This window comes from Cricetulus griseus, chromosome 2 (assembly GCF_003668045.3).
Source record: "Cricetulus griseus strain 17A/GY chromosome 2, alternate assembly CriGri-PICRH-1.0, whole genome shotgun sequence".
NCBI lineage: Eukaryota > Metazoa > Chordata > Mammalia > Rodentia > Cricetidae > Cricetulus > Cricetulus griseus.
Genome location: NC_048595.1, coordinates 86,186,102 through 86,211,236, shown reverse-complemented (window position 1 = coordinate 86,211,236; position 25,135 = coordinate 86,186,102). Strand labels below are relative to the sequence as shown.

The 25,135-nt window shown below is 44.1% G+C and overlaps 1 protein-coding gene across 5 annotated transcripts in view; it reads left to right on the top strand.

Moving 5' to 3' along the window:
- Positions 1-25,135, top strand: part of Palm2akap2 (PALM2 and AKAP2 fusion) — a 332,065-nt gene that overhangs the window by 84,684 nt on the left and 222,246 nt on the right. For 4 of the 5 annotated variants that reach the window (XM_027403043.2, XM_027403041.2, XM_027403042.2 and 1 more), the window contains one exon: positions 434-564. The exons of the other annotated variant lie outside the window; for it this stretch is intronic. In XM_027403043.2, coding sequence (XP_027258844.1) covers positions 434-564 — 131 coding nt within the window. The remainder of the gene's footprint in view (positions 1-433; positions 565-25,135) is intronic. 5 annotated transcript variants of the gene reach the window in all.

The window sequence follows — 25,135 nt, the reverse complement described above, 5'->3', positions numbered from 1 at the left end:
TACATGTGTGTGAGTGTATATATAACTATATATAACCACATGCATGGGGAAACACACACATATGCATGTATCTGTGTATGTGTGCAGAAACTATGTCTTCATTCTCTCCTTACTGGAATAGAAGGTGTGTAAGACTGGAATTGGGTTTTGTTTTGTTTGTTTGTTTTTGGTGGCCAGAATAGTGTTTGCTGTGTGGTAGGGTCTCAAGAAATATACAACTGAATTTAAAAAAAAAAAAGATGTAGCAAAACAACAGTCCAGGAATCCTGGTTGCTTGGCCAGGTGGGAGTAGACAGCCATGTCAGGGAGGGTGAAGGCAGTGGTCAAGTCTGAACTGTTAAAGGGCAGATCTGCTGGAGAAGCCCTGCTAATCCAGAGAAAGATATGGACTGAAAGGTGTCATCTTATCTGTTGTCTTCCCTCCTTCCCACAGTCCAAAGTGCTTCGGGAAAAATGGCTGCTACAGGGTGTACCAGCTGGAACAGCCGAGGAGGAGGAAGCCAGGAGACGGCAGTCTGAGGAGGACGAACTCAAAGTCAAGCAGCTTGAGGATAACATTCAGAGGTAGGTGATTCCAAGACTGCAGTAATCACTGCTCTCCTGTGGGGGCGCTTTTTCTATGCTTTGACCTTTCCCTGGGGCTGTAGAATTGCTTTTCTTAATAGATGCTGGTACTGTCAAACTCTGTGTGAATCAGTGTTAATACTCATGATATTAATACTGCATTGGTCTATAATACAGTACAGAGATGTCTTCCTTGGCCAATGAGGTATTATAAGCAGTTTGCCCTTCCCCAAATGCCCTCTTTCGAGTTCTCCCATCAGCTTTTGTCTTTTTTCTTTGTGGGTCCAACTGTTGGCTGTTGTGGCCACTGTGAAGGGTTTCTGCATAGATTTGCCACATGTGATCAATTGAGATTGGAGAACTGTACCCAAGGCTCTTGGAATTGAGATGAAGAGAGCATAGGAAAGAACAGGCGATGTGCTGGTGCTCAGTAGATCAACTTGGCTTGGGCTGCTTGATCTGCTCAGTGATTATGTTGCTTCCCTGACTACCCTCAACCAGGTTCTGAGTATTTCAATATATAAGATAGTTGACCTGTCTGTGGCCAGGAAACTGGACAGGTCCATTCAGGACCAAAAATAGAGGTTTTTCTTTGGCAACTCTAGTGATCCCAGGTCTCAGGACGCCTAGACAGAGGTAGCAGCTGAGGGTGGAAGGTGGTGGGTATACAGGCCTTAGAACCGACTCTTTCCAGCAAACCCATTCCACCAAATTCTGCCTGAGAGCTTCTCTCTGGCCCTCCATTGCCTCCTGAGGCCGAAGCAAAGGCTTAGCAGGTGCACCAGGAGGCAGGAGAAACTCCAGGTCAAGACCAGTTTAGGATACTTAGTCATATCCTGTCTCCAACTAACTAACCAAGTAACTAACAAGTGTGTCAGGTCTAGAAGAGTGGTTCTCAACCTGTGGGTTGTAATTCCTTTGGGCCATATATTAGATAACCTGCATGTCAAATATTTTCATTATGATTCATAATAGTAAATTGCAGCTTTGAAATAGCAACAAAAATAATTTTATGGTTGGGGTCTCCACAACATGAGGAACAGTGTTAAGGGGTCACAGCGGTTAAGAAGATTGAAGTCTGCTCTAGAGGAACAGATGGAGAGAATTAATATATATTAAGGAGAGATCTATTTAAATTGAGTTACATGATAAGGTCTAGATAGACCAACAATGGCTGATTCACAAAAGGATTCTGGGAGAGATGCTGGTCTTCAGTCTACATTTAGAAGCCAGAGAAGCTGGTGCTACTGTCAGTTAAGGAATGCAATAGTCACAGCAATAGGTTAGATGAAGTTGTCAAAAAAGTGAAGACAAGAAGACAAAAAGCAAAGCAGTCCTTCTTCCATGCCCTACCATGTGGGCTACTACCAGAAGGCACTGCCTATATTTTGTGTGGCTCGTCCCACTTCAAGTACCTTGGTCAAGAAAATCCCTCACAGGAGCAGCCAGCACTTGTGTTTTCATAGATTCCAGCTGCAGTCACGTTGACAGACAAGATTAGCTGTCACACAAACAAAGCAAGTGTACCCGCTGCACTGCCTCTGGCTGGAGACAAAGCTAGTGAAGACAGGAGGTATCTCAAGAGATTCCAGTTGTGTCACTACATGGATAACCAAGCTGATAGCAAACCCCAATGCATACTTCAGCCTGTACTCCTGATTTGTCCGGGCCCTGTTTCCTAAGGACCATCCAGAACTGCTTGGCTGACCATTGCTTATGGGAGACATGGTCAAGAAAAAGTTTGGGGAGGTGTATGTATATGTATGTATGTCCACGCATGCATTCACGTGTGTGCATGTGCACATATCCATGCATTCACACACTTACTTTATAGAGCACAAAGGGTAAGAGCTCAACTGTTACTGGCCATTCTAGTGTTTATACAAGGAAGAGTGTGTTAGTACAGGAAGGAGTCAATTCTATGACCTTTTTTGTTTTTCTTGTGGGTTTGAGTTTTTATGGTCTGGGAGTTGGTAAGCCACTGGCAGGCTGAGATGGGCCCCTGGGGGTTCATCTTAAATGAAAGCTCAGTTTGAGCAAAGTCAACCAGCGGAGTGTGCTAAAAGAGCTAGGGGTTCGGATGAGAATAGCCAGCCACAGAAAAGCCGGGGCAGATCTTTCCACCTTTGTATCAAGAGAAGAGAGAGCTCACACATAGGTATGTGGGACCTTCTTGGAGCCCTTTGAAGAGTGAAACAGCCAAGACAGAGAAAGGGGATAGTGGCTGAGCTGAGTCAGGGGATGCTTTGCCTGCTCCTGTCACGGTCTGCCAGGCATTGGCCTCATGGGCCCTGGATGTGTACCAGAGAAGCTGTGTTCTCAGGGTTACTGCATATGAGCAAGGCTGTTGTGGGCACCTTCTCCTCCTGTCAGTCCTTCTTTCTCTGGAATTTGAATTCTGCTCCCCCCCCCCTTGTGTTCTCTCCTCTGTAGATTGAGTGGCTGTTGTACAACTTGCTTGAGATCAGAGATGTTTACATTTGGGATTTTCATACTTTTTTATTTCAGAATCTTTGCCTGTATACAATGAGATGCTTTGGAGATGTATTTGTTTTATATACATACCTACACATAGTCTGTAGGTGGCTTTGTACAATATTTCTTAATAGTTTTTCATTTAAAACAAGCTTTGTATATTGACCCATTGGAGGGCAGGTATGAAGAGGTCTGCTTGTCATGAAGATTCAGATGTGGAAGCATTCCCAGTTTTAAGCCTTCAGATTAAGTATGCTCAATCTTTATAGGCTTCCATGTCTTGTCCTCCCAGAACCCATGGAAAGAAAGGAACTGCCATCCCTCATGCTGTAAGGAACACTCATTCCCCTGAGATACTTCACGTGGTTGGGCACAGTTGAGATCTGTCTCACAGAGGGCTGTTGGAACAGCTGTCAGGCTCATGGTACACAAAAGCTTCCTGCTGTGTGACAAAGCTAAGGATTGGCCGCAGGACTCTGCTTGATTTGGCTGAGCTCAGCTAAATGGCTCTAAGCTGTAGGTGGGATGCAGCAGCTTGCATTTTCTGCGCACCAACAGGCCAGCAGACTGCTCTTATTGTCTTTCTATGGCAATCACGAAGGAGCTGAAGAGCTGAGCAGAAACAAGGCCTACACTTAGAACTGCCCATAAGCTAGATGCTAAAGCATGCTGGTAGCCACGCCCAGTTAAGGAGAGGAGACAGGCGGTCCATGTTTGGTGGAAGAAACACAGATAAGAGAAGGGTAAAGGGTGGGGGTGAATAAGTGCATCTTCCACAATCATAATTGTTGAACTGAAAAAGGAAACTGCAGAAGAGCCAGTTCCTGAGAAAGAGTAAAATCTCAGACAACACAATAGGGCAGAGGCAAGGGAAGAAGAGAATAAAGAGGAAAGGAGAGGTTTGGGGATCCTGTCCAGAATCTGATCTTTACTAAACAGGAAACCTGGAAGATGCCACAGAGCCGAATAAAGGAATTTGTGCAACAAAACATCACTCTGTAGCTCTTTAGCTTCCCGCCCACCACTCTGAGTCACTCCCTTGCAATGCATTAGATTCTCTTGAAAGGGACACACGGTTCTGTTTTCGAATACTAAAGTAAGCCAGGCATGGTGATGTGTTTTTTGAGCTCTCTGTATCCTGGAAGTGGAAGCAGTAGAATCGAGCAGTTTGAGGTCATTCTAGGCCAGCATCAAGGTCATCCTAGACCAGTGCTCGCTCCATGAGACCCACTCTCCAAAGACACTGGGATGCAGTTCAGTTGGTAGAGCACTTGCCTGGCATGCACAAGGCCCTGAGTTTGAGCCCAGCACCATATACAGCAGTTATGGTGGTGCCCAGCTGTGCTCTCAATACCTAGGAAGTGGAGTCTGCAGGGTTATAACCTGAATGGCATCCTTTGCTACCTAGAGAGTTTGAGGCCAGCTTGGGCCATATGAGACCCTTTCTCAGAATGAAATGAAACCAAAAAAGCCTGCAGGAAGAATAGAGCATTGTAATCAAAAGGCCCAGGCAATTTCTACATGGAAAAAATGAGGGTAAATTTGGTTCATTTTGTTTAGAAAAAAGGGGGGTTGATGGCCCACCAGAACCATAAGTGTGTCAAGAATTCAGGTGATGTCTTAATTTTTTATGATTGGGTCAGTCTGTATATGATTAATGTGATTAAATAAAGCATGAAGACTTTGTTTGACATGGCTATTTCCCCAACCATCAAGAAAGAACAAAAATACACCTTTTTAATTCTTCACAGCCTGGAGGAGTGTAGGAGAGCTCAGGCCTTTGGGTGCATTTTTCTTCTGAAATGTTAGTTATACATTGGCTGTGCCTTGGTATGAAACATCTTTTGCCTTTCAGAACTACTGTTGGTGGTGGTTAGATTTTTCAGGAAAGACAGAAGTACAGAAGGAGGGAGGGGTGGATGGAGGGAAGGGAAGGAGGGAGGGGGGAGGAAGGGTGGGGAAAATAAACCTAGAATACTAAATCTTGGGCAGCAAAACCTTGGGGGAGGTTTTAAAAAATAATTCATAGGTCTCATTCCAGAACTTTGGATTCAGTGGCTCAAGTAAGGAGTCCCTGGCTCAGTGGGTAAAAGCACTTGTCGCCAGACCTGGTAACCTGAGCTCAATTCCAGGTATCCATGTGATAGAAGAATGGAACTGACCCCTAGAGATTTTCTTTTAACCTCCACATGAGCACTGTGGTGTGTACATGTCCACCCACCCTCACACATCCACTCCCACACACAATGTATAACTGTTAAGCATATTCCATACCATTGTATTTTGGAAGGATTGCCCGAGATAGAGAAAAATAGATTGTAAGATTCAGTTCCTAGCACTGAAGCCAGGAAAATCAATATAACACACAAGGCTAAAGGAGAGCAGCCATGACCCTTGAATTCAGACTGACTCTGGCTTCGACTCAAGGACATTTGAAACCACCTTTGGGGACTGCTGTAAGAGAGAGTCACTCACCACACAGCTTAGTTCTTTTCCAAAGGCCCCATAATAGAGCTCCTTCCATTTGAACCTCAGAAGAAACAACCTGGTGTCCTAGGCTAAGAAAGATGCAGGTCAAGGAAGCTGCCTACCTCCTCAAAGCCTAGAAATTTCTATTGCTTTTCAAAGATTGATGGCTGAAGTTATAAGCTATATGGCCTCAAGTCACGCCATTAGAGTTGCTGACGAGGAGGGCAAGAGCCTCACCCCTGTAGCAGATAGCTTGTCACTGTTTTCTGTTCTTCCTGGGTAGTGGTATGATTATATTCTTGACTTTCTGGAAAGAGGAGGTCAATAAGGCTAAAAAAGCGATGAGGGTTTTGGAAAGCAGACTATACACATCCCTTGTGTTTTTTTTTTAATACATATCCTTTGTGTTTTAAAAAAACAAATCTTAGATGTTAACATCTGTATACATTGTTTCCTGTTGGGATATTACACTGAGGAATCCCATGGTCAACTATTATCAGCATCTCAGTCACACAGAACCTCACACTGGTGCTCTTGGAGAGTTTAGGCAGCTAAATCCACACTAGCTTGGTCTATTCCATCAACAGGCCTGTTGCTTGCCTTGTCTTTTTTCCCCCCACTTGAGTATCTTTCTAATTTAGCAATGTGGTCATTATTTGTCTCATTGCTGTGACAGAATGCCTGGCAGAACCCACATAAGAGAGGGAAGTTTGTTTGGGGGCCTGGTTTCAGAGGGGCCGATATAGGTTTGCCAGGCTCCATGCACTTGGGCGAAATATTGTCTCAGTAGGCACATGTGATGGTGACTGTCTTCATGACAGAAGATAAGGAGAAAGGATAGAATGCTGGCCCTCAGCTGGCTGCTTCTTTTTCCTTCTTTTATTCCACCCAGGCCCCCGGCTCTGGAATCAGCACTGCATACATTCAGGACGAGTCTCATTTGGGAACACCCTCACAGATATAGCCAGGAAGCATAGAGGGAGGGAGAAAAAGAGGAATGGAAATGGGGGTAGAAATGAGGGAGACAGAAAGAGAAGGAGGGAGGATCCCCGGCTGACCAATGGCCTAGGTGGCTCAAAATCTAGTCCAGTTGACAGTGGAGCTTACCCGCCATAAATTAGGTCTTATTCAAAGGTATAGTGTGTTCTTAAATTTCCTTGACTAATGATAACATAGACAATATTTGTTCCTCTATCTCACTCCTTCGGATTACCCCCAATGAACATGCAAAACTCTCTGGAATATTAAATGAAAGTGGATTGAAGTCTCAGCTTTGCAGGCAATTCTCTGTATGACAAGGCAATCTTTCACTGTCTCTGGTCCTTTTCCTCATCTCTTCAGTGAGAGGTCTCTTGGGATCGTCCAGCCATGAGGTTCTCTTATTTGAAGAGTTGGCTAGAGAGCTGTTCTTTAAACAAACACATCTGTGTAAAGAAATGTCCCTGTTGTGGCAGGAAGTGGCTTTGGACACAGGTCAGAATGTGGGGAGGTGTTTAAGTTCTCAGGAAACAAAAGACCCGTTTGTAAATAACTGATTCACTGCAGAGATGACTAACTCATCCAAACAGCTGTCAGTTGAAACATATGTCAGATCAAATATTCATCGAATAAAATATTGAAGTCTCAGTTGCTAACCAGGAGAGGGCCATGCAGCTTTTAATAAGAAAAAAAAAGAAGAAGATGCAAGTGGCTGGTCCACTTTTTCTCTGGTTGTCTCTGGTGCTTATCAGAATTCATCTCATTCTCTACATTACTAAAAGTCTCAAAACTGAGGTAGACACTTTAGGCTTCAGTATGTGTATATTGTACTAGGTACTGACAACCACTGAGACAGCCCTCACTCACAGCTATCAGGTAATCAGCGCCCACAGAAATGTTCTTTGAAATTACAAAGGATGCTTACTTGGGATTCACTGTGTTCTCTGTCCTTGCTATTTTTAGCTCTGTGATGCGCTGTTCTTTTGAATTAGGAGAGGCACAGTCCACATTGGCATGCTCTATCATTGCTGTCCCAGCCTGTGTACCTGCCCCACATGCAGCACTTCCAAATACAACCTAATTAGAGTTGCCATTTTCCCAATCCAAAACAATACTATATACTACATACTACACACAATACTATGTACTACATACAATACTATGTACTACATACAAACATACTAGATACCACAATTGTATCTTCTGGTGTTAGTTCTCTTACAAATGTCATTCTATGATAAAATAGTTTGAGACCTATGTTACTAAGTACAACCAAGCTAACATTCCCTTCATACTGTAGGAACAGTATGGACAGGCAACACATTCCTCCTCAGCCCCATAAATGTCCCATATTAAGCAATATATTGTTTTCCCATGACTGGAGAGACTGCCTCCTTCAGGTTCATGCAGGAAATGCAAGCTCTACTTGGGGTGTGGCTCTCTGGGTCTCTCTCTAGAGCTCTTTACTCCTGAGTGTATCTTCTTACCTGAATACAGCCTGGATTTCTGCTATAGATAGTGTACCAATATGGAAAAGACTCCCAGTGTGGCACAGTGTGGGTGAACCTGTGCCACCAAATTTGACCAAACTTGGAGCCCTGATTCTGCGTGTTCTAGCTGTTTGATCATGACTAACCATGTGACATCTCTGAAGTTGAGATTTGCTAACTGTGCATTGATAAAAACAGTGCCTACCGTGCAGGGTAGGTATAGTACATGAATATCCTGTGTATCTGGGAAGAGCCAGGTACATATAGCAAGCTGTCCACAGGCATGGCACTGTGGCCACAGGCATGTCCACAGGCATGTTCCATCTCTGGAGCGGGGTTTCTCAACAACACAGTTGACATTTTAGGGCCAATAAGTATTTGTTGTTGGAGGCTGCCTTATATTCTGCATGAAGTTTAATTTAAAGAAAGAAAGGAAAAAGAAAAAAGAGAGAAAGACTTCAGACCACACTAACTGTCCCCTGAGTAACAAAATCCCTCCAAATAGGGAACCACAAAGAAAGCCTAGAGTTATCTGTTATTGGTTGTTTTCTGTCACTGAGACAAAATACTTGAGGAAATCAAATGGAAGATAAAAAGTGTATTTGGGCTTATGCTTTCAGAGACTGGCACCCATGGACCCTTGGTTCCATTGTTTCTGGACCTGAAGTGAGGCAGAACACCATGGGGGTCATGTGGTAGGAGAGTCAAGGTGCTTACCTGTGGTAGCCAGGAAGCAGAGAGGGAGCTCACATGTGTAGTAAAGCCCCTCCTGGAAGCCTGTGCATGAATTCATTATTTGTTAAGTAAGAGACCAAGACCTTGTCTCTGAGCATGGCTGTCTGGGATTCATGTCCTATTTGTTAAATCAGAGTCCCAGGGTCCCGCCTCTGAACACAGTTGCTGTGGAGAAAAAGTCTACAAAACTGTCTCTAGGAAATATTTAAGATTAAACCAGCCATCCATGATGGTAATCTTAGCACCTGGGGAGACTGAGGAAAGAGGATCACCGGTTTAAGGCCACCATCCTGAGCTACATATTGAGAGCCTGTCTCAAAATTCAAAACTGGCTGTAGATGGATTTTTCTTTGAACTGCTGGCTTGTGAAAAACAACTAGAAGACTTATTAACTGTGAAAGCTCAGCCTTAGCTTAGGCTTGTTCTTGACTTGCTCTTATAACTTAAATTAACCCATGTCTTTTATTATACATTCTTTTACATGACTTGGTTACATACTACCTATCCTTTCTCTTCTGTGCCTGGCTGTTGATTCCTTTCTTTTGCCCAGCGTTCTCTCTGTCCAGAAGTTCCTGCTGTACCCCCTGCCTCGCTATTGGCCATTCAGCTTTTTATCAGACCAATCACAGTGACACACCTTTACAAAGCATAATCAAATATCTTGCAACACCTGGCTGGGGATAGTGTCATAGGCCTTTAATTCTAGCACACAGGAGGCAGAGGCAGGCAGAGCTCTGTGAGTTCTGGCCAGCCTGGTCAACAAAAAGAGTTCCAGGATAGCTGGGACTGTTACACAGAGAAACCCTGTCTGGAAAACAAAACAAAACAGAACAGAACAAAAAAATCTCACCAGTAAATAGCTTTAACGTATAGAACCTTGAAGCAGTTCTCACCCACCTTGAGGCATCAAGACAGGAAAGTCACCTCAAGCTTAAGTAAAATGTCTGCCTTTCTTTTTCACCCACCACTGTGCTGGCTTTTCGAATGCAGTCCTTTTAGGGCAACTCATAAAACCACAGACTCTTGAGTATGTGTGAGTCAGTTATCTGGATCAACTCTTGGCTGAGTCCATAATAATCCCGGGGAGCCAGAGGTGATAAGCATTCTCTCCTCAAAGGCTGAAAAGTGACAAGGAACTTGAAAAATCAAACTATTTAGATTGGAACAAGTTTCATTATTGCAAAGGACCCTACTTTAGTATGAAAACGCTGTCCCTGCAGTTCCCAGTCTCTCTCCAGTCCTCTGGGGCAACACAGAAAAGACCATCTTCATAGACAGTAGAAGCCTGATGCTTAAAGTTTGTGTCAGCTTTGGACACCAGCATAGGTGTGGGAACAACACCTTAAACTGTACTCCAGCTTTTTAGGGTGACTCAGTGACCGGAACATCCCGTCCCGAGCACTGTGCTCCTTCACTCTGCCTCTCCAGGAGCTATCAGAACAGTGGTCCTCAACTTGTGGGTTGTGACTTCTTTGGGGCCTGATCTCATATCAGATACTTACATTATGTTTCATAACAGTAGCAAAATTATAGTTATGAAGTTCCAAAGGAAATAATTTTATGGTTGGGGTCACCACAGCGTGAGGAACTGTAAGAACCTAATATGTGAGGAATGCTTGCAGTTTTCAACCCTCAGGATAGTCACTGCATTTAAAGGAATTGGACAAAAATCAACCTCTTAGATAGTTGATTTCAAGCTTTTTGGCTTATTATTGACATGCCCCAAATTTCTCCTCTACAACAAACTTCAAAAATAGTACCTAAGACGTGAATCAGAGAGTGGTTCTGGAACCATGATCACTCAATTCTCATACCTGACTCTTACATGAACTAATGCAGAATTCTTACTCAAAAATACCTTAATCTCTTTAAAGGGCAGGACTCCCAGTGGCCTAAACAAATTTACCTTAGCCCAGCCCTCTAAAGGTCCTATCCCCTCTCAGCATTGTCATACGGGGGACTAGACTCCCAAAACAGGTACCTGTGTGGACATACCATATCCAAACTACAGCATATGGTGTCAGTTCTTTTCAGTGACAGCATGAAAATCTCACAGTTGGGTAGGTGACTGTAGTCCAGTGTCTACAGGAGTCCAAGGCAAGCCTTCAATGGGACTGGACCAGCATAAAGATGCAGAAGTGGTGTCTCCATCACTAAGGTCCAGAGTCAACATCTCTTTGTTCTCAGGTCCAGGCTTGGACCCTTCCAGGCAGCAGATGGGATACAACTAAACCCTCTTCCTCTGCAGAATCCAGTTCCTTAGCACACTCATGCATTCCCTGCTCTTCCTTCTCTTACTCAGAGCAACCTCAGAAGTCTAGGCTCCCTCACTAAAAGCTGAAACTGTAAACGCTGACAGTGAGTGCAAGTGAGCGAGGAGGGAAGAGAGACAGGCAGTATCAGGAAAGCTAAGTAGAGGCAGGTGAATTAGCAGTGTGTTTCCCAAAGTTGTAGTTCTCATGCCCTTTCTGAGATTTTTTTTTAACATACCTCAGAGCACATGTTCAGTTTTATTTGCATAACAAAGTAGTAGGGAATGGAGGCCTGCATGTGATCTTTCTAAAACCATAGGATTCATGGGACCACTTCCTTCCTACTGACCAGAAATATCTCCTGGCTTACTGCTAGGCCACTTTGTCTCCTTGGAAACAGAATCTCTACTAGAATAAAACCTGCTCTGAGCATCCTAGTGTTGTTCTTGTTCTCCTTCAACCAGATAAAGACAAAAGGAAAGGGAGTGATGTCTGAATACTGCTGGTGCCCAGAGCATCACAGGGACTCTTCAATAGGAATGTCACTTTTACTATGCTGCATGGCACGAGAGCTGCCATCTGTGCTAGGTTGTCTTCTGTTGCTGTGATAAAACACTGGGGAAGGTAAAGTTTATTTGGCTTATACTTTAACATCACAGTCCATCACTGAGGGAAATCAAGGCAATAACTCAATTAAGTAGGAGCCTAGAGGCAGGAACTAAAGCACAGGCCATGGAGGACCTCAGCTTATTGACTTGCTCCCAGTCTCATTCTCCTGGTTTTTTGTTTGTTTATTTGGGTTTGGTTTTGTAGTTGTTTTAAACCAGGGGCTCACTATGTAGCCTTGGCTGGTCTGGTACTCAATAATTGACCAAACTGGCATTAAAATCATAGAGATCTGCCTGCCTCTGCCCCACTCCATACCAGTTCTTTTTCCCAGCCCATGACATGTCTAGGGATGTCACTGCTCATAGTGGACTGTGCCTCCTGCACCAATTAGTAATCAAAAACAGACCCCACAGACATGCTCACAGGCCAGTCTGATGGAGGCAGTTCCCAACTCTGAGGTTCCTTATTCCTAGGTGTGCCAAGTTGACAGCTGAAACTATGACTCTGCCTTAGCCAGAGTCTAGATTCCAGGGCCAGGCCACTCTGAATGTCATTGGCATTGAGTAGTTCTAGATGAACTGTGTGGCATCTTTGGGACATTAAGAGATGTAGCTCCACATGAGGTAGGAAGAGATGTCACTGCTTGAAAAGATTTCTGTTTCTTGGGTCACTGGGCCACATCCTGGGGCAGCAGCAATGTGTACAAACATCCGTGGCTACTTTCATCCTGGATGATCATTGAGATTCTCACTCTACCTCATTCTTGAACCACCTCAATCAAGGCCTGAGGTGATGGAGAAGGGGCACCAAGGAGTTCAGACAAGTCTCCCATCAACTATAAACTGGTAGAAGAACTCCTCTCAGCGGAGTGAAAATGGGTCAAGGAAAGGTGTCTGTGGCAGTGCCCTGTGAGAAAAGACGAGAAGCAGCTACAGGCTCAGAGCACTGCTCTGCTTCCCTCCTGCCAAGGACCCTGAGAAGACTCTTATCTTTTACACTCCTGTGCCGAGTGTACACATACATGCGCTCACACACATGCAGGCATGTACACACCACACATCCCTCAGCAGGAATTCTAGGGCTGTTTTATTTCCAGGAGAAGCCTGCCAGGTAAGATGGAGACTGTAAAAGAGCAATTCCGAGAGGAGAAGAAATGGGACAATGGAGTAGAAGGATCTGAGGGGAAAGCAGACTGCTATGTGCAGACAGGATGGGAGAAGGGAGAGATGGGCACTTCCTCAGCAAGTAGGGTTTTGTTTTTAACTTGGAAGTTGCCAAAATGCATTGTATGCATGAATGAAATTGTCAAAGAATTTTGAAGTTTAGTTATTTTTTTAAATATGTATGACTCGTGGGTTCTTTCTTGGTTAGGCAAGTCTGTATCATGGGAATCATGAACAAGGCATTTGAAAACTTTCTTCATGGCAATTTGATGTGATTATGACATTGAAGTGGGTGGTCTGTCTCCCCTGTGCTGAAGACTGAATCCAGGTCTGTAACTAAACGATGTCCCACTAGGCTGTCCGTCCAACTCCAACAGGCCCATCTAACTAAAGAGGGAAGAGACAAGTGGACTTTTTTCACAATCACACAGTGAGATGCTTGTGTCATGAGCCAAGTGTTAGCATCAGCTATGACAGAGTGTGATAAACTCGAGTGACCACATAAAGTTTAAACAGTGTGCCTGCTGCCAACTGAATGTCAGAGAGGTGACCATGCACCCCAAATCACTTTTTCTTTCCTAAATGTTACAATATTGCCATTGTCATTATTTTATACCCTTTTGTTTATCTCGAAAACTAATTGCCTCCCCTGTCTCTCAACTTAAAAGTACAGAAGCTGAGCATGACCAAGGGCACAGGGCTCTCAGAATGGCCCAGCTGGCCAGGCATTCCCCACAACTAAACTTAAGTTCTCTGTGTTCTTTCAAAGCCTCCATTCTTTACCTGGAGCCAATGCCACAGCAGAACCTCGGGCCTTGGCAGAGATCCTGGTAATCTACCTTGGTGTCCTAAGAATGGTTTGAGCAGCTGTTCTAGAACTGTGCCGTGGACCATTTCAGTCTTCCATCCTGGGGAACTCTGAGCAGTTAAACAGTGTGTGGGAACCTAAGATGATGATATCTTAATATTAGCTCTGCAAATGTCTTGATTTGTGATCCTGAGAAAATGAGTGAATGTCCCAAATGAGTCTGCAAATGTAAACAAAACAAGATTTCTTTTCCCTGGAGACATCCCAACAATTTTTTGTCAGGCTGTAGGAGGGTGCCTGGAGAGAGAAATTGGTCTGGGAAAGAAGAATAATTTGACTCTTCATTGTGTAAGATTCTGGTGCTTAAAAGTTCATCTAGGGGCTCTGTCCACCCTCTGATTTCAGGTGAGACTATACCCAACTTTTCAGGGTCACATACTTTTCTCTTAAAGCAAAAAGTGTGTCTGGTGATATAACTCAGCAGTATAGTACTTGTCAAGAATGCACAACATTCTGGGTCCAGTCCCCGACCCTTGCCCAGTTATAGTGGGAGATGACTCTGCATTGTTCCTTAACGTTGGGTTTTCAGAGCTCTCCTGAAGCTTCTGGACATGTGCTTGATTGAAGTTACTAAATAGGGGTCTCCTGAGCACATAATCCTATAACCCAGTCTTAGAATAAATAAAGAAAGATGAAAGAGTCTACAATAACAATATTAGGCCTGGCTTCTTCAAGGCACACACTCCCTTTAGCTGCTGAGTCACCAGGATGATTCTCCTATCTCAGGAACATGGCACTCAAATTCCATGTGTGTCCTGTGACTGATGGATGCAGACACAACTGCATCATAAACCAAGAAGAGATGGCTTTATAGGGAAATCATCTGTATGTTTCTGTGTTCTCTGGTAAAAGAATACAAAGATACCAGGATGAACAGAAAGGCCTACCTAGTTGCAGTGGTGTCCAGCATCCCTTGTAATGGATTGCAGCCTTCTCATCTGCCCCAGGTCAGAGCAGCACCAGGTCAAGCTCCCAACTTTTCAACAGCTGAAAGCACAACTTGACCTGTCATTCACACTGAGTACATCCTATTGCTCTCACACATTTTCTTTCCAGGCCATCAGTACTGATGAGGGGACCAATCTTTTTAGTGTTGAATTCATAATTGTGTTTTTAAGGATGTTGGGAATATATCTTGCCTGGACTAGTTTATGTTCATAATCATAGCAGGTGAATGTCTTTCGTCAGGGCATACCACTATTTCTTGAATTATTTAATAACCTTCAAAAGAAAATCTCAAGTTTGATTAAAAGACAAAGACAGAAACAAAAACACAAGATTGCACTTTGTGGAGGTCCTAGGGATGTCTGACGGCAATGACAACTTGTTAAAAAAAAAAAAAAGATGCTTTCCACCTTCAGCTTCCACTGACTCAGTCCCTCTTCAGTGTGTGTCCTCCTTAATCCGACTTCCAGGGCAGTCTCCACCTCCCATTCACTCCTTTATCTATCAAAGCCCTGTTCTTGCCAAGTGACAGGTTAGTGGTTAAGTACAATGGAGATTTTTGAATCTGTATCTTGGCTGAGTGAGAATGAAACTGTCAGTCACTTCTTATTTCTTCACGCAGCACATACTCTTCTTGGTCTTCAAAATCACACCATCCTTGACATGCAGTATCTTTTCCTTCTCTCCAGTCATGAAATGTTTGCTGGTCCTTTGATGTTCCTGTCTAGCCACTGTCTGCTTCATAGTGGCCTCATTATCTCCATTGAAATCATCTGCTGCCATGGCTTTGGCAGTGTGAACATTCTCTCATCTCAGTTTTTGTCTTCAGTTCCTCATAAGTCAGATTCACCTCCTGACACTGCCTTTTGGGTGATCTCCAAACACCTACAACTCAACATTTCAAACCTGAGTTCACGTGGACATAGTGGCACCAGTCTGCAATGCCAGCACTTGGTAGTCTAAAGAGGATTCCGAGTTCCAGATCAGCCTGAACTAAGTAAGACCTTGTTTCAAACAAGCAAAAGAGAATGAAAATCTAAGGACTGGGGCGTAGCTCACTGGTAGTTTGCCTCATATGTACAAGTGCCTGGTTTGATTGTAAGTACAACAAAGCGAGTCAAGTCCATAGCTCTCTAATTGGTTCCTTCTTGTTGGTGCTAAATTTCATTGGAAAGGTGTAACTATCCACCTAGTTGTTTGAGATAAAAATTGTAGCACTGTTCTTGGCCCTTACCCTTAACACACACGCACGCGCACACACACACACACACACACACACACACACACACACACACACACACACACAATCAGTTACTTTATACCATGCATAGTTCTTTAATTCTTGGCTCTTGCTCCATCATACTGCCATAGTCTAAGTCCAGTCTATCGTCATCATTTGTGATTACTGCAATAGCCTCTTGCCCAACTCCAGAAGGATACGTTTATACCACATTATGTCCCTGTCCTCCTTAAAACCCTCCCTCTATTCCCCTTGGGCCAGAAAATGAAGTCTGAACTCCCTGATGTGGCTTAGAAAACCATTTAAGATGGGACCTCTGCTGATTCTTTGGTCTTATCTCCCATAGTCCTCCCATCACTGACCACCTAGTTAACCATCTGCAGTCCCCTGAAGGCATCCAATTCCTTGCAAGTCCTGTTCTTTGGACATATTGCCCCTAGTTCCAGGAGCTCTCACTGGTTGCAGCTCTCTTGGCTAACTTCTGCTCATTCTTCAGGATGCTGCTTTTTGCCAGGTCTGGTGGTACACACCTTTACTCCTACTCCCAGCACTTACAGGGCAGAGATGGGCATCTCTGATTTTGAGGCCAGCCTGATCTACATAGCCAGTTCTGTGATAGCCAGGGCTACATAGAGGCCCTGTCTTGAAAAATTAGATAAAAGAAAAAGGAAAGGGGAAAAGAAAAGATGCTTCTCTGGTGTGAGCCCTGGCGGTTTTGTGGTTTAAGCCTCGTTTAGTGTTTCCCAAAGGCATTTTTAGCCCAGAACTTACTGCATCCCCATATAAGAAACCGTGTTTCTTTCCTCCACTAGCCTGGGTCCCGAAGAGATACTGAAAATGCAGCACTCATCTTTGTACTCTCAGATCCTTGTACACATTGTGCCTCAGAACTTTCCTTTGTATTTACAGAGGGGAGGAAGAAATGGAAATTCATGGAACATGGCCCAGGTGCTTTGAGTATAACTGCTGTGCAGATCTCTCTCTTCACAGATATTTCTAGCTGGAAATTGGGCCCTTGTCTCATGCTTTGTTTGGGTCAGCCTCCTGTGACCTGGGATTAGAGTTGTCTGCCACTATACCAGCCTCCATAACTCTGACTGACATCAAATCATGACGTGAACTAAAGGAAAGAGATGTTTGTCTTGGCATGGTTTTAATTTATCTAGAAGCAAGGACAAAAACATCCACATTGCTCAGAAGTGCTTGCTGTAACATTTGTTTGGGTTAGGATTATTAAATAAGGACCTACTGGTCGTCATGGGAACCAATGGCTAGGTGCTGGAAGAGAGGTGAAGATCTTTCCCTCTGCCTTGGCACACACCCAGCAGACAGAATACGCACACAGTAGGTGCTGAGAGATGCTATGTCTGTCCTTGGAAGTTTAGAGTCTTACAAACTAAGCTTTTATCTCCCCAGAGATTGGCTGAGTTTAATCTTAGTAGGATTGATTGATTCACCTAGTAAATGTTAATTAAATGCTTATGCCAGTGCCAAGATAGATTAGAGCTACAGGGATGGAAAGAGCAATCATTCTCAAGAGACCTGTTAGTCCAGTTATAGTGGGAGATGACTCTGCATTGTTCCTTAACGTTGGGTTTTCAGAGCTCTCCTGAAGCTTCTGGATATGTGCTTGATTGAAGTTACTAAATAGGGGTCTTCTGGGCACATAATCCTATAACTCAGTCTTAGAATGAAGTCATCCTTGACTACTTGAGACAGTGCATTTTTATGCCAAGCATTGGTGGCACACACCTTTAGTCCCAGAACTTGGGAGGCAGAGACAGGTGAATCTCTGTGAGTTTGAGATCAGCCTAGTCTACAAGAGCTAGTTCCAGGACATCCTCCAAAGCCACAGAGGAACCCTGCCTTGAAAAACCAACCAACCAACCAAACAAACAAACAAACAAACAAATAAACAAAAAACAGTGGCCACGAGAGTGTGGGAATAGAGCTGGCAGTGTTGGTAGGGTGTATGTGGATGTTGAATAGCCAAGTAAGCCCACTTGGCTATTCCCAGTTCTGTCACTTGTTATAAACAGCTGATGGGGCCTAGATTCTCTTGGCGGTGTTGCTATCTCTGCCTTGGACAGAAAGGGAAACATGGAAACAGAACTGTGAACACTATGTCTCTGCTCACACAGTACATCTCCTATGACAGCAATGGTTTGCCATAGAGTGGTTCTTCTCACAGGTTCTACTAACCTTTGAAAGGTGGTAATCTCAGGCCTAACTACAGAAGTAGTTCCAAAGAAAAAGATTATAGAAGGTCATGGAGGGCTTTGGGTGCTGAGTGGAGGGAGGTAGAATTCAGCCTAGAGATCATGCAACACTATTAAGAGTTTACATGTTATTAAACAGGAGGTGGTGGTACACATCTTTAATCACAGCACTCCGAAGGCAGAGGCAAGTGGATCTCTGTGAGTTCGAGGTCAGCCTGGTCTACAGAGTATGTTCCATGGCAGACAAAGCTGTTATACACAGAAGCCCTGTTTCAACAAACAAACATACAGTTTCAGAGTTATAACAAACCCACTGGTCAAGCTAGGAATCTGCTTCAGTGCTACCATTAGATCAAAAGTCAGGGAAATAATTCAAGGTAAGCCTGGGAACCAAATGGGAAATCTTCTATGTTAGGTTGAACTTGGCAGGACAGAGGAAGAGGATGTACTAACAATGGGTGTGCCAGGACACCAGAACACAAATAAAACAAGTCACTCAAAAAAAAAAAAAAAAAAACCTTGAGGTCATCATGTCTGAGTCAGAGGGAGGCAGCATCAGAAGGAGCAGTCTAGAGCTGAGGAGAAGGTGAACTTCAAGCCTCACAAGCAACTCAACTGTGTCCACTCTTCCTCCACTCCCTCCCTTTCTCCCTCCTCCCTTCCAGCCTCCGTCTCTCCTTTCTTCTCTCCATCCCAGCTGTATTATGGGTCCTCATGGAGTCCTAGCATGGAGCAGAGGTTGCTCTTTCTGTGTCAGACCGAAGCTGCACACCTCCTTAACTGCTGGAGATCTTGGATGAGCTACTTAATTCATCTGCAAACAGGAGTGGATGCTTAGCATCTCCTTTGCTGATGCAAGACTTAGTCACTACATGAAAGGTCTAGGGACACCTAGCACATAAGATCCTCCTCCCCACCACTGCCTTTTTGTCTTCTCTTCACATTCATCAGGGAGCTTGTTCTCTGAGGGTTCTGTGCCTCTCTGACCAGAAGCAGAGACTTCATGAGAGGAATGTGATGAGAACAGCTGCATCCTTTCATTACAAAACCAACCCATTTTACATTGTTTGGGGCCCCTGAAAGGCTATATGTCAAACCATCAGTCTAATGTAGCAATGTTGCTGGATACCCCAGGAAGCTGTAGGTAGTTCTTGACTAGGTGAGCTGTCATCACTGACTTCTTTACAGGCACCGTTCCTTTTCAGTTCAGTCTTTTATGAAGGTAGAGTTACCTATAAATTTATTTAGTTCTTCAACACTCTGAGTCAGGGGCCCAGAGCCAATCTAAGAGTCTAAAATCTAAGTCTTCTCCAACTTTCTTTTACTGTGCCCTAGACCCTGGTTAGACTGTAAATCCAAAGTTGCATGGGAGCCGTTACTGTTCAGAACTAATCACTCTGTCTGTAGGGAACAGCAGCACCCTTCCATGGTACAGAGAAGAGAGTGTAGGGATGTTAGCGTGCACATCTATAGGTACAGGTCCTCGCTTGTTTCCATAGATAGCAAGGTATGCTTTCTGCATGGCTCTGCACATGGTGCTGGGATTACTGAGATGGCAGGCTCATAGACTCTTGTAGTCTTCATTAGCCTCTTGTGCTTGACCCCATGAACCATTTGCTACTCTTGCTCTAGGTCACTGTGCCAGATGGACAAATGAAAGAGCTGTTCCTCAAATAGGGGACCAAAAACATATGTGGGGTAGTGGGGGGCATACTGAGCCGGTGTGGAGGAAGAGGGGCTGTGTAGGGCACACCTTGCTGCTTGTAAGAAGGCCATGAGTATCAGAGTCATCAGCACCAACTGGTGTCATCTGTAGTAGGAAGGTGTCATCTGTAGTAGGAAGGACTCATCCAAGTGGAAGGACTCGTGTTGGGAAGATCTTGGCTGTTCCGGATCATAGGGCTGTGGGTTGTGTCATCATTTTTGGCCTCATGGCCTACCTACCATATGCCAGTCTGTACTTCTCAGGGCTTGACTATCTGGGGCTCTCAGGCAGCAGCTCTCACAGTTAACTGCTGGTTCAAGCCAAGCTCATGGGTTTCCATAGCTCCATCATAGCTTTCTGCATGCAGCACTAGAGAGGAAGCACTGATCTCCAGGGACAACATATTTCTAAAGCTGTTGGGGCTGAAATATTTTGGTTTGATAAAATGAACTTTGTCTTCCCAAGTAATCATACATGACCAAATCAGCAAGTGGCACAATTTGTGGGGTGACTTTCCCCACCACTAGATGGCCTCCCAAGCATGGAAACCTGCCCTGCATAGAGAAATTGAATATGCTTTTCTGGAATTATTTTAACTTATTTTATTTATCTTTGAAGTACTGGAAAGTGAACCCAGGGCCTCTCATGAACTGGGCAAAGTGTTCTATCAGTGAGATCCGTCCTGGGCCCAGATAGATTATTTTAAATGTATCCATTCACCATTGCCATTCACCATTCTCAAAGCCAATATCTATCCTTTAATGTTCCTGTAAGCATTCAGTTGATAGACCACTCATGCTCTCTGGAAATTCGGTTTAACCTTAGAATCTGCAGATGTTCGTGAATCTTTTAAGTCATATGCGTAAAGCACAGGATTAAGATGGTGAATATGAATTTACTAACCAGTATGTTAAGGTTTGTCCTGCAAAGCAGTGTAGGCTACCTTTAAACAGACCTAGTCTTTAAATATTTTTAAAGCACTAGGATTGACAAGAAGAACAAACCTTTAAACAGTGCTTATACCAGAGCAGGCAGTATCCTTAGTGTTTTAAACACAAATTCATTAGTCTTCATAATGCTTAGCTTCATATCTATAGCTGCCAAGATTTCACAGATGGGGAAACTGAGGGATGGATAGTTTATCCAGTGTTTCAGCCAGGAAAGGGCAGAGAGATGTTTATATATGTCCGATTAGGGCTGGAGCAATAGTTTAGCGGCCAAGAGCACTTAGTGGCTACTCTTCCGAAGGAACTGGGTTGGATTCCCAGAACCCACTCGATGGATTACAGTCTATAACTCCAGTCCAGGAGATCCTATACCCTTGTTTGGCCTCTGAGGATACTGCTTGAATGCAGTACATAGACATGCATGCAGGCAAAACACCCATACACATAAATTTTAAAAAGTAAATAAATCTTAAAAACCCAGGCTGCAAATTAGTGAGACTCCTAATCCAGCTTATTTACAGGGTACCCTGCTAGCTCCGTTGTCTAAAATAAGCAAGGAGACTGCACAAAGCCACACTGACATGACAGGTATTTTCGATTTTGCTCTCTCTCTGTCTCTCTCTCTCTCTCTCTCTCTCTCTCTCTCTCTCTCTCTCTCTCTCTCTCTCTCTTCCTCCCCCCTCTGTGTCTCTCTTCCTCTCAATTTTCTCCTCTTTAATGCTGGAATAAAATAATCACCAGCTACTGTGAAAAGTGCATCCTACGCTTAAAAGCATCCATGGAAATTCGAGCATTTCCAAGCGTGGCCCATGTGATCATGCATCTGTTTGCTCACACCAAACCATGTGATGCCAGTCCTGGGTCATGGCCTCAGCCAGAGACCTCCCACACCCAGGCACTTGTCTTATTTACAAGTGATTTAGTCTGCCCTAGACTCAGTTGTGGTTGGGGTTGTACTGAGGCTTCCCTGTGCTTTCAGCAGGTAATTAAACAGTTTCAGGAGGCAGGAAAGACAGAGACAGGGAGATGACTTCTAGAGTGGAACTGACAAATATGGGAGTGACCAGTGTTTGGGGTATACAAGCCAAGAGGAAGAAGTGGTCTGTGTAAGAATATCTATTACTCAAGAGCTGGCTGTGCTACTGAACACCTGTAATCCTAGTATTGAGATGGCAGAGAGAAGGTTTCACCAAACTCTGTGTGTGTGTGTGTGTGTGTGTGTGTGTGTGTGTATGTATGTATGTATGTATGTATGTATGTATGTGTGTTACATAATTTTAGCACACTATGCCTTACAGTTTAGCATCCTTAATCCCCAAATCCCAAATCTAAAATGCTCCAAAGTTGGAAACTCCTTCAAGTGCCATCACGATACCACAAATGGAAAATTCCATAGCAAGAGCCTTTGTTTCCTGCATAAAATTATTTAAAATATTGAATGTATAGAATTTCCATCCGGTTATATGAATAAAGCATGTGAAAATGTAACTAGGATTTTCATTCCATTTTCAAGAAACCTCATTACCACTTACAGGTATACAGGTATCCCAAAATCTGAAACGGAAGCCAGGAGTAATGGTGTGTGCCTGTAATACCAGGGCTTGGTCTGTGGAGACACCAGGATCACAAGTTCAAGATCACCCTTAGAACATTGTGAGTCTAAGGCCAACCCAGGCTACATCAGACTCTGCAAAAGCTGAAATAAAAAAAAATTAATAATGTTCATCTTGTGGTCCCTGCTTCTAGGATTTTCATTTCAAACATCCTCTCAGGTTTTCTCACTGACTGAAGGCGTCAATTAAAAGCTTAAGTCTATAGGTAAATTGTTTTCTTTTGAGTTTTCCAGTTCTGGAATGGAAGTTGGGTTCCCACAAATGCTGGCCAAGTGTTTCTGCCACTGAGCTACACGTCTCACATAGCACAAGAGAAATTTTATGTGCCATTGTTTTCCTTTGGCCCTGTACTTGAGTGATACAAAAACTCAAGCTTGGCTTAAGGAATCCCATTCGCTTTGGCTTTGATCCCTATGTATGAATCATTCTGCATCTGGAAGTTTCCATTAGGGAGTTCCGGGTGTGAGGGAAACTCTATCCTTAGAGCATGTGGGCTGGAAAAACCTGAAGTCCACATCTTTCTCAGCGTTAACATCCTCATAATAGTTGTCACAAAGCAGGAGTGACATTTACAGACACAAAGGTCAAGTTCTATGACCATTTTCTAAAGTTATTTTTGTTTTAAAACACCATAATAAATATGGTAAGACGGTGGCCATCTCAGCTCGTTTAAGTGGAGACCACCTAGGACTCAAACCAGCTGAGCTCTTCCAAAGCTAGTCCACCCTGGGCCTATGTATCTTCTAGCCACAAGGGGGCGCACGTGAGCCTGAGCCAGGGCGTAGCTGCTTCTATTTCAAAATGCCAACGCACAGGAAAGAGCCCATAGGCCCTCTCCCTGTCATTTTAAAGACAGAGTATTGCTGTTATATCTGTGAGAGAGAAAAATGACAGGTGTTAGAGAGGCTCCAAGGAGGCAGTCAATGCTGGGCTGTGATGTGCCTACCGCTCTCTCCGGATACATTGTTGGGTACGGCTGACTCAGTCATTAGAAGAGAAGCCTGAGTTTGCTAAGACTCCATAATCGTCCCTCAGAGTATGGTCCCAGCCATTTTCTGCTGTGGCCTGGTGAGGGCGTTGAGTAGCATCTTAAGGGGGGCATATTGTCCTTGTAGTGGAAACTTGTGGAGTTGAGACCATTTCAGTCCTTGGAAGATTTTCAGTTAGGGGCTTGACTGACACTCAGCCTTAGACCTCCAGAGTGGAGGATCCGCCACCTGCAATAGGATTTCCCCTGCTTTCCCTGGAAGAGGGCCCTATGGGCCTTGAACAGTTGGGCTGCTGTAGGAACATGACTGACAGGGAGGTGAGGCTGAGAAGGAGGAACCCCAGATCTTGCTGAACATGCATTAATTCTGGACACTGCAACCTCATTTATTTTTAGGCACAGTTTCACTGTTTAATATTGCTTTTTTTTCTCTCAGCCCAGCCTGTGGGACCACACTAGTGCACAAAGTTTGGTTAGGGAGTCATCAATGTCAAATGATAGCAGTCATATGATAAGTGAAACTGGTTATGCCAAGCATGATTCAGCATGGACTTTCTAGAACATAGTTGAGTCAATCACTTTATTTAAATTTTTCTTTTTATTTTATTTATATATGTGTATATGTGTCTTTGTGTTTGTACATATGTGTGTGCAGGGGCAGAGGCCAGACGAGGGCATTGGGTTCCTTGGCGCTGGAGTTACAGATGTTTGCGAGCCACCAATCTTGGGTGCTGGGATCTGAACTCAAATCTTCATGGCTGAGCAGCAAGCACTCTTAACTGCTGAGCTACCTGTCCAGCCCCCAAGCCCCATTACTTCTTTAAAATAGACAAACAGGAAACTTAGATTTCCTGCTGCCTTTCAGGATTAATCTCCTTAGTGTGTCATTCATAAGACTTCACACTATCCCTCCCATAGATTCCTATTCTGAGTCCACTGTTGTAATCCATTCCTTCAGAGATTCTCATTGACACACTTGAACCCTCCCTCCCTGTGCGCTTCTACTTCTTTGTGCAAGCTGCCACCTTGGGTGGTGTGCCTTCTAAATACTTCTGTGCCTCAGCAATTTTTTCCTCATCCTGTAAGATCTTGCTGATATGTGTCAAGATTGTGAAAGTCTGTCTTGCTTTTCCCTAGGCAGTTAACAAATGACCACCTTCTTTGTAGTCTGTCCTGGCTAGTTTTGTGTCAACCCGACACAAGCTAGAGTCATTTTGGAAAAAGGAACCTCAGTTGAGAAAATTCCCCAACTAGATTGGCCTATGCGTAAGCCCATGGTGCAGTTTCTAGAATGATGTAGGAGGGGTCAGATCAATGTGGGCCAGTTGATGATCCTGGGTCTATAAGAAGGCAAGCTCCAGGAAACCTCAGAAATCTATGGGACCTCCTGTAGAAGCCCAGTATTTATCCCTAGCATAGGTGTGGACTTTGGGAGCCCACTCCATATAGAGGAATACTCCCTAAGCCAAGACACACGGGGGTGGGCCTAGGCCCTATCCCAAAGGATATGATAGACTCTGATGACACCCTATGGAAGGCCTCACCATCCAGGGGGAGCAGAAAAGATATGTGATAGATAGGGTTTTAGTTGGGGGCGGGTAGGGGAAGACGGGTCGGAGAAGGGAACTGGGATTGTCATGTAAAACAATCCTGTTTCTAATTCAAATAAAAAAAGTTGGAAAAAAAAAAAAAAGAAGAAGGCAAGCTCCATAAGGAGCAACCCAGTAAGCAGCACCCTCCATGGCCTATGCATCAGTTCCTGCCTCCAGGTTTCTGCCCTGCTTAAATTCCTGCCCTGACTTCCTCCAATGATGGACAGCAATATGGAAGTGTAAGCCAAATAAGCCCTTTCCTCCCCAGCTTGCTTTTTGGTTT